The sequence below is a fragment of the Corylus avellana genome, chromosome 4 (genome assembly GCF_965113065.1).
Source record: "Corylus avellana chromosome 4, dhCorAvel1.hap1.2, whole genome shotgun sequence".
Lineage (NCBI taxonomy): Eukaryota > Viridiplantae > Streptophyta > Magnoliopsida > Fagales > Betulaceae > Corylus > Corylus avellana.
This window is the reverse complement of record NC_142493.1, coordinates 21518377-21528124: the sequence shown is the minus strand read 5'-3', so window position 1 is coordinate 21528124 and position 9748 is coordinate 21518377. Positions and strand designations below refer to the sequence as shown.

At 37.4% G+C, this 9748-nt stretch overlaps 1 protein-coding gene across 1 annotated transcript; it reads left to right on the top strand.

The window, feature by feature from the left end:
• The first annotated feature begins 2320 nt into the window (after positions 1-2320).
• LOC132178772 (UDP-glycosyltransferase 92A1) lies at positions 2321-4025 on the top strand. The gene is given in 2 exon segments (XM_059591319.2): positions 2321-3888; positions 3891-4025. Coding segments are annotated over 2 exon segments (1515 nt in total). The 5' UTR covers positions 2321-2414; the 3' UTR covers positions 3932-4025.
• Positions 4026-9748: the final 5723 nt, after the last annotated feature.

The window sequence follows — 9748 nt, the reverse complement described above, 5'->3', positions numbered from 1 at the left end:
AGTCGTAAAGAGAAATGATAAAAGGCACAAGAGAAGGGCACAATTTTTTGGCATAATTTTGATTAAATTTATTTTTAAATAGTATTTAAAATTTTTTTTCTTAAGTAATAAAGTAAAGTTCATATACCCCCTCAAACTATCACCTAATTGACAATGTACCTCCCAAACTATAAATTGTGACAATATCACACCAAAATTACCAAAACATTGTCAATGTCCCTCCTAAAACTAGCAAAAAGTAGGCCGGCAATTTTGACACGACCCGTGAACCCGACACGAACACGACACGAAAAAAAAATGTATTGGGTTTAGGCTAATCGGGTTCGGGTCGTAATCGGGTCTACCCGATTAAGACCCGAAAATTTCGTGTCTGGCGGGTCGACCCGCACAATATCCGGGTCTGGCGGGTTGGCCGCCAGACCCAGTTTTTTTTTTGTTGCTTTTTTTTTGCCTCGCAGAGTCGCAGACGGCCAGTACCTCTGTACCTCACGTTTTCTTTCTGTTTTCAATTACTTTAGTAACTTTACCATTTTGATTTTTGAACAAAACCCGACTATAACCCTCCGAGTAACCTAACCCATTCTAATGTCTACTAATAAGAACTCCCTAAGCATTGATGCCATTGTTTGTTTCGGATAGCAAACTTGTGATCTTTAGAAAAACTTTACTGTACTTTACCTTGTCGTTGCTAAAATGAAAATCACTTAAATTATAACTATTCTATTATATTACATATTTTGATAAATGTATTTGCACAATTAAATAAGGGTCTTGGTCTTCTATGGCTCTCATGGAATTCAAAAATTTTGAGTCTTGGCCCAGGGTTGGATGCTAAAAAAAATGTCTGAGAATTTGTATCTTTGTTCAAATTAATTTTTTAACACTTTTGTTACATGTGAGACTAAATTATAAGTGGACTATTTTAATAAATGAACTTACTTGTTTTAACTTTTAACTTTTAAGTTTAGGTGAAATTATGAGTTTAGTAATTTATTTTGGAGTACAATTTGTCAATTAAGGTTACTTTCCAATTTTTTTTTTTTTTTTTTCTTATCCTTTATTAAAGCCTTTAATCTCTTAGAACTCAATTTTTTTTATTGACTATATTAATGTATTAGTATTATTATTACAATTTTGAATTTTAATTTTTTTTTTTAATTTTATAGTTTAGGGTAATCGGGTCGTGTCGAGTCGTGTCTACCCGTTTAGGCCCGGTTATTTTAAACAGGTAAAACAGGTCGTGTCAGGTTACCTGATTATTTTCGTGTCGTAATCGTGTCAAACCCGATTACCCGTTTAGCTTAACGGGTCGTGTCTGGATATAGGCTAACCGTGTAACGGGTACCCGCGGGTCGTAATCGAGTCGTGTCAGGTACCAATTTTGCCACCCCTAGCAAAAAGATAAAAATGACCTTATGTATTTCTCAATAAGACAAAAATACCCCTATAAATTCAATAAATAAATAAAATAAATAAATTTTTATTATTTTTTATAAAAAAAACGAAAATTTTAATTTAAAAAGAAAGATTTTTTTTTTAAAAAAAATTATTATTATTTTTAAACGAAAATTTTTAATTTTTTTAAAAAAGGATTTTTGTATTTTTTTTTAAAAACGATTTTTTTTAAAGCGATTTTTTATTTAAAGAGAAATTTTTATTTAAAAGAAACGGAAATTTTTTCTTTTCTTAAACGAAAATTGTTAATTTTTTTTTAAAACAGAAATTTTTATTTTAAAAAGTTATAAAAAAAATATTTTTCATAACAAAAAAAAAAAAAGAAGAAATTTTTAATTTTTTTCTTATACAGTGGATTTTTTTTTAAATTTTAAATTTGCCACCCTTTAGATTTTATTTATTTATTTTAGTTTTAGGTTTTTTCTAGAAGTTTTAGTATTTTTTGTTTTTATTTTACTAAGGGTAGTTTCGTCATTAGGGAGAACATTGACAATTTTTGATTGTTTGGGAAGAAAATTGTCACAATTAAAAGTTTAGAAGAGACATTGTCAATTGGGTGGTAGTTTGAGGAGTATATAAATTTTTCCCTAAGTAATAACATCTTATGTGATTAGTATTTTTTTTAAAAAAAAATTCTTTTTCTTCATAATAATGACTTTTTTTTTTTAATGACTTTTATGTAGAAAAATATTATTTAATAATAATAATAGAAAAAGACCTTTGCTTCAGAATTTTTTTACTTTTTATTTTGTTTTAAAAAAATATATAAATAAGAGAGAAAAATTTGACCAAAATTATGCCAAAAAGTCCTCCCTTTATTAATCGCCATTAAAAGCTGAACAACTGTATATCCATACTGCTTTAAAGTTTAAACAGAGCCACGAGAAAGAAAAGGAAAAGCCAGCCAGAGGCTCAGAAGGATCAGATAGCCTTTGCACCTCCCCCTACCGTCGACAGAGATGGGGTCTGATGAGCATATTGTCATGCTTCCATACATGGCCCATGGCCATCTCATACCATTCTTAGCACTCGCAAGGCAGATCCAGCGAAGAACTGGCTTCACCATAACCATTGCCAACACCGCCCTCAATATCCAGTACCTCCGTTCCACCATTTCTACCGATTCTAATTCCTCCTTCCGCTTCGCCGAGCTCCCCTTCTGCAGCTCCGACTACGACTTACCACCAAACACGGAGAACACCGAGAACTTGCCTCTCAACAAGATTGTGAACCTCTTTCATGCTTCGTTGAGTCTCAAAGATCCTCTCCGGCGCCTTGTCGGTGATATCATTGACAAAGAAGGGCGGCCTCCGATTTGTATAATTTCCGACGTGTTCTTTGGATGGGCTGTTGATGTTGCAAAGAGTGTAGGCACTGTGAATGTTACGTTCGCCACCGGTGGTGCCTACGGCACCATGGCCTACATCTCTTTGTGGCGGAACCTCCCACATCGCTCTACAGATTCCGACGAGTTCCCGATGCCGGGGTTTCCTGAAAGTTATCGTTTCCATCGCTCTCAACTGCATCAGTTTCTAAGAGCTGCGGATGGCGCCGACATGTGGTCGAGATTTATGCAGCCGCAGATTTCGCATTGTTTGGAGTCTTGTGGGTGGTTGTGTAACTCCGTGGAGGAAATCGAGCCTTTTGGCCTTCAACTTCTCAGAAAATATCTCAAGCTTCCTGTTTGGACTATTTACAAACACCCGTCCTCCTCTTCACGTTCAAGTATTTCCAGACAACGTGCTGGGAAAGAGCCCGGATTGGCTCCTGAAAAATGCATCGAGTGGCTTGATTTACAGAGTCCTGATTCGGTTCTCTACATTTCTTTCGGCTCTCAGAACACAATCGGTGCCTCCCAGATGATGGAATTAGCTATTGGGTTGGAGGAGAGCGGAAAAGCTTTCATTTGGGTCATAAGGCCCCCGCTTGGATTCGATCTGAACGGTGGATTCAGAACAGAATGGTTGCCGGAAGGGTTTGAAGAACGAATGAGGGAAAGCAAACGAGGGTTGTTGGTGCGCAACTGGGCGCCCCAGCTGGACATTCTATCCCACAAATCGACCGGAGCTTTTCTGAGCCACTGCGGCTGGAACTCGGTGCTGGAGAGCTTAAGCCAGGGCGTGCCGATAATAGGGTGGCCGATGGCGGCGGAGCAGGCGTACAATTCAAAGATGCTGGTGGAGGAGATGGGTTTGAGTGTGGAGCTGAGTAGAGGGATTCAGGGTGTTCTTGTGGGGGAGGAAGTGAAGAGGGTTATAGAATTGGTTATGGAGAGAGAGGGGAAAGGCGAGGGTATGAGGAAGAAGGCTGCTGAGGTTAAAGAGCAGATTTTGTCAGCGGTAAGAGACGAGGGAGAAGAGAGGGGCTCTTCGGTCAAAGCATTGGATGACTTTGTGAGGACTATTCTTTCCAAGAGAACAGAACAATCAACCATGCTGAATTTGGGTACAAATATTTAAGGGAAATTATAGATTAATTAGTTTTTGTACAACATCTCTAACTTCTTTGTGGTTTGTGAATTATGGGCCTATGTTCTAAAGATTGATTTGGTTTACCTAAGTATAACCATACGAGGCTTTTTTTTTTTTTTTTATGGAAAGATATTGTATCTGCTATTTGGATTCGACCTTTTATGGAATAACTTGATTCAAAATTGATCAAATCTGTTAGTTTAGGTTTTGGCACATTCGGTTTGCATGTACGTTGTTGAAAATGATCACTTCAACATGGTTCATGAACAGATTCTAGAGGCATGTTCGGACCTCCAGAAGCCGGGTCTGGACACAAAAACCAGCAAGGTTGTTTTGAAGAGCAGGTCCGGACCGCCAGAAGCTGGGTTCGGACCTGATTTCCAGAAACCTTGTCTTGAATGAGAGGTTCGGACCGCCAGAAGCAGGGTCCGGACCCCATTTCCAGAACCTTCAATTTTATAGGGAGGTCCGGACCGCCAAAAGCTGGGTCCGGACCCCATTTCCAGCAAGCTCGTTTTTAATTAGGATGTCTGGACATCACTAGTTTACGCATAGGTAACCCTAGCCATGTCCGGACACCAACTTATCCATGTCCGGACATGGCTTCTAGTTTGTTATTTCAATCTCTATTTAAACATGATTTTGCTATATTGAAAGGTACGTATTTTGTGAGCAAAATCAGAGTGCTTAGAGTGAGAGATATTGTTCAAGATTATTTGTGAAAAAAAAAATACGTGAAGCCAATCGAAGTTCTGGTGAAAGGAAATATTTTAGAAGAATTGTGCCAGATGTTCTGAAAAGGGCTACTGAGGTAGAAGTCAAGTGGGTCACTTGTCGTGTGCAAGGAAGAGTCAAAAGTTTTGTAATTCTTCTTGTATTCCTTATTCTTCTTATAGTGGATTGATTTCCTGGGTTTGGCTGCCCCGGAAGGGTTTTACATTTAGAGAGTTCTCTAAATAGTTTCCTCTTCGTAACCAAATATCTGTGTTCTTGATTGCTTATTTCATATCTATATTTGGTTGATCTTTTAACTACTAGGTTAGATCTTTTTCTGGATAATTTATGTGAAACACCTAAACATTTGGATAGATGTTGTTTGAGGTCGTTTTAGAATTTTCAATTGGTATCAGAGTGGGTTCATTCTGTGAAGGAATTTTTTTTTTTTTTTTTTTTTTTTTTTTTTTTTTTTTTTTTTTTTTTTTCTGAGTGTGATCCAAGACTCCATATCAAATGTCTCTTACGGTTGCTCCTAATTCTCTTCCCATCTTTGACGGAACAAATTATACGCTTTGGAAAATTCGTATGAGAGCTTACTTTAAATCCATTAATGTCTGGCATATTGTTGAATCTGGATGGACACATCCAGACAAAGCAATAGCTGAATGGACAACTGAGGAAAAGAATAATGCTACTGCGAATGACAAAGCTATAAATGCTATTTACATCTCTGTTTCAAATGAGGAATTTTCTAGAATTTCTAGATGTGAAATAGCTAAGGAAGCTTGGGAAACTTTAGAAATCACACATGAAGGAACTAAGGTTGTTAGAACTTCAAAAATTCAAATGTTGATTTCTCAGTTTGAGGAGATTAGAATGCAGGAAGATGAAACTTTTGATGAATTCTATTCAAAGCTTAGTACTCTACCATTAATTTGGGAAAGAAAATGGATGATGCTAAAGTGGTGAAAAAAATCTTAAGATCTTTGCTTGAGAGGTTTATTCCCCAAATTGCTGCTATACAACAGAGCAAAGACTTAGATACTATGAGAGTAGAAGAACTTGTAGGTTCCCTTCAGACCTTTGAGCTAATTCTACCCAAACTCAAGAAAACTAAAAACATTGCTCTCAAAGCAAAAAATGTTAAAGTCAATTCTTGTGGGTCATCTGATGAGGATTCTGGTGATGATGAAGAATTTGCCCTGTTTGCTAAAAAATTTAGAAAATTTTTTAGACCCGTGAATGGAAGGTTTTAAAATCGTGGCTAAAAAATTCCTGTGAAACCTAAAGGTGAATTTAGAAGTAATCCACGTGAGAACTTAGAGACTGATCAGAAAGATAAGTTCACTAGTGGACGAAAATGTCATGAATGTGGGGGTCAGGGTCATATTCGAATTGAATGTGCTAATCTGAAAAAATCCAAAGGTAAAGCTTTCAATGTCACTCAGAGTGATGAATCGGATGATGAAAAATCCGAAGAAGAAGTTGAAGGAGGAGTGAATTATTTAGCTTTTACTGCTTCTTATGATAATTATTATCAGACTGTTAACTCACCTCATATGATAAATGAATCTGAAATTGAATCTGATGATGAGGTGGATTTATAGACTGCTTATAATAACTTGTTTGTGGAATGTGATAAATTGAACAAGCTGAATATGAAAAATCTGAAAGAAGCTGAACTTGAAAAAGAAATATTAATGAAATCTATGGATGAATGTTTAGCTATTCGAAACATTTTGACTTATGAAAATCTCATGCTGATTGCTAAAGTGAAATCTCTGGAAAAGGACTTGAATGATTCGAATGATCATTTAAAAAAATTTTCTAGTGATAAATTGAATCAAATGTTAGGAAATCAGAAACATTCACATGATAGGACTGGATTGGGTTTTAATAAACATGTTAATTCATCTTCTTCAAATGTTGCAACCACTTCTAAAATCATGTTTGTGAAACCTAAAATGAAAGATGTGGAAATTGAGAATTCTTGCTTACCTCAAGAAAGTTCAGAAGATGTGACCAAGAAAAATAAGTTGAAATTCAAAGTTCCGGTAAGGACTAACTTCATCCCAACTTGTTTTCACTGTGGTGTCAAAGGTCATACTCGACCAAATTGTTTTCAAATTAGGGCTAAACAACCATGGTCTCAGAAGAATATCCCTAGACTAGATGAACCTGGAATTGGAAATCAACTAAAAGTTTTAACTGCTCAAGTGAAACTTATTAGTGAAAAGTTAGCTGTTTTGTCAAATTCTGTTGATATAAAAGATATGTTTAATTTGATTGACGAGAATGTGCAAGTTCCTCCTCAAAAGGAACATGCCTGGGTTAAAAAGAAAGATCATCTATGTCTTGTTGCTCATATTGCCTTAAGTGTGCTTAACTCGTGTTTGTGGTTTTTGGATAGTGGTTGTTCAAAACATATGACAGGTGATAAGTCTCTATTCAAAGAGCTTAAAGAAGGCAAAGGAGGTGGAAGCATCATTTATGGAGATGGCAGCAAATCGAAGGTGATCGGTCAAGGAATTGTGAAAATATCTGGTGCCCTCTACTCCACAAGAAGTACTGTATGTTGAAGGTCTCCGGGCAAATTTATTGAGCATCAGTCAATTTTGTGATTATGATTTAGTGGTCCAGTTTTCCAAGAAAAAATGCAGCATATTTGATTCTCAAGGAAAATGGTTGATGGGAGGAAAGCGCACTGTTGACAATTGCTATTGTCTCTCCTCAACTTCTCAAATAAAATGCAATAAGGCAACCCTGGACACTGGAGAATTGTGGCATCAACGGTTGGGGCATCTAAATTTTCATGATCTGGTCAGAATTTCAAAGACAGAAGCCATAGCTGATCTACCCAAGATTCATCAGGCTGATAAAGGAAAGTGTGGCCCAGGCCAATTGGGGAAACAAACTAGAACTCCTCACAAAAAGATCTCAGGTATTGTTACCTCTCGAAACTTAGAGCTTCTTCACATGGATCTCATGGGCCCTACACGGACAGCCAGTTTGGGAGGCAAGAAATACATTATAGTGATCTAGATGATTTCTCTCGATACACATGGGTAATTCTGTTAAGAGAAAAATCTGAAGCCTTTGCACAAGTTCAGATGTTGTTTCGGAAAATACAAAATGAACAAGACTGTCTCATCAAGCGAATCCGGAGTGATCATGGCAGAGAATTCGAGAATTCAAGTTTTGAAGATTACTGTGGTCAGCAAGGTATCAAACAAGAATTCTCATCCCCCATAACTCCTCAACAAAATGGAGTAGTTGAACGGAAAAATCGAGTCATACAAGAAATGGCTAGAGTTATGATACATGCTAAAGATTTGGCACAACATTTTTGGGGAGAAGTAGTCCATACAGCATGTCATATTGTTAATCTAGTTTTTCTCAGACCAACAACTACCAAGACACCATATGAGCTATGGCGAGGCAAGAAACCTACTGTCAAATATTTTCGGGTGTTTGGAAGTACATGTTACATTCTTCGTGATAGGGAGAACTTGGGTAAGTTTGATGCAAAGAGTGACGAAGGTATTTTTCTTGGATATTCCAATACAAGTCGAGCCAGTCGTGTGTATAACAAAAGGACAAAGTCAGTAATGGAATCAGTAAATGTTGTCATCGATGATGAAACTACCAATGAGCACTTTACAGAAGAAGAACCTCAGGTTGAGGGGGAGCAAGTTGATATGTCTGATAAAACTCATGATCCTCCAAGTCCGAATGGTTCATCAGTCCGTACATCAATACCTTTTGATACTGAAGGCATGACTCCTTCACTAGTTCCACAAACTTGGTCTCTCGTGCACCATCCTCCAGAGTCAAACTTAATCATCCTAGAGAAAATTTGCTGGGAAATGTTAATGAAGGGTTACGACTGCGAAACAGGGTGGTCAATTGAGTCACTTATTCTTGTTATCTCTCTCAGTTTGAGCCAAAGAAGGTTAATAAGGCATTAGAAGATGAGAGCTGGGTTGCGGCTATGCATGATGAACTCAATCAGTTTGTTAGGAATGATGTTTGGAATTTGGTTCCAAAACCAAAAGATCAGAATATCATTGGCACTAAATGGATCTTCAAGAATAAATCTGACGAGCATGGTACAATGGTAAGAAACAAAGCTTGATTGGTTGCTCAAGGATACACTCAAGTTGAAGGAGTGGATTTTGATGAGACGTTCGCATCGGTAGCGAGATTGGAATCTTTCAGAATTTTGTTGAGCATCTCATGTCATCTCCAGATCAAATTATATCAGATGGACGTTAAGAGTGCTTTTCTTAATGGCATTCTTCAAGAAGAAGTATATGTAGCTCAGCCAAAAGGATTTCAGGATCCAACTTATCCGGATCACGTTTACAAGCTGAAAAAATGCGCTTTATGGATTGAAACAAGCTCCGAGAGCTTGGTATGAACGTCTGACAACATACCTTCTTGCACATGGTTCATTCGAGGACAGGCTGACCTTACATTGTTCATCCGTAGGAAAGGCAGTCAACTCCTCATTGTCCAAATTTATGTAAATGGCATTATCTTTGGCTCTACGGTCGACTCACAGGCTCATCAATTTTCTAGAGAAATGAAGCAAGAGTTCGAAATGAGTATGATTGGTGAATTGACCTATTTTCTAGGTTTTCAAGTTCAACAATCCAACAAAGGTATCTTTGTGTCTCAACCGAAGTATGCCAAAGATCTTGTGAAGAGATTTGGGTTGGATGGAAAAAGTCATGCTCGCACACCCATGAGCACGAGTATTAAGCTGAGTGTAGATGTGGCTGGGAAATCCGTTGACCAAACCGTATACAGAAGCATGATAGGTTGTCTCCTTTATCTTACAGCTAGTCGACCAGATATATCTTTCAGTGTGGGTGTATGTGCTCGATTCCAAGCTAATCCAAAGGAATCTCATCTGACAGCAGTTAAACGGATCATCAGGTATGTCAATGGCACAATAAATTTTGGAATTTATTTCTCTACTGATACAAATCTTGAACTTGCAGGATATTCTGATGCTGACTGGGCTGGTAATGCTGATGATCGGAAGAGTACATTAGGCGGATGCTTTTATGTGGGAACAAATTTGGTCGCCTGGATGAGTA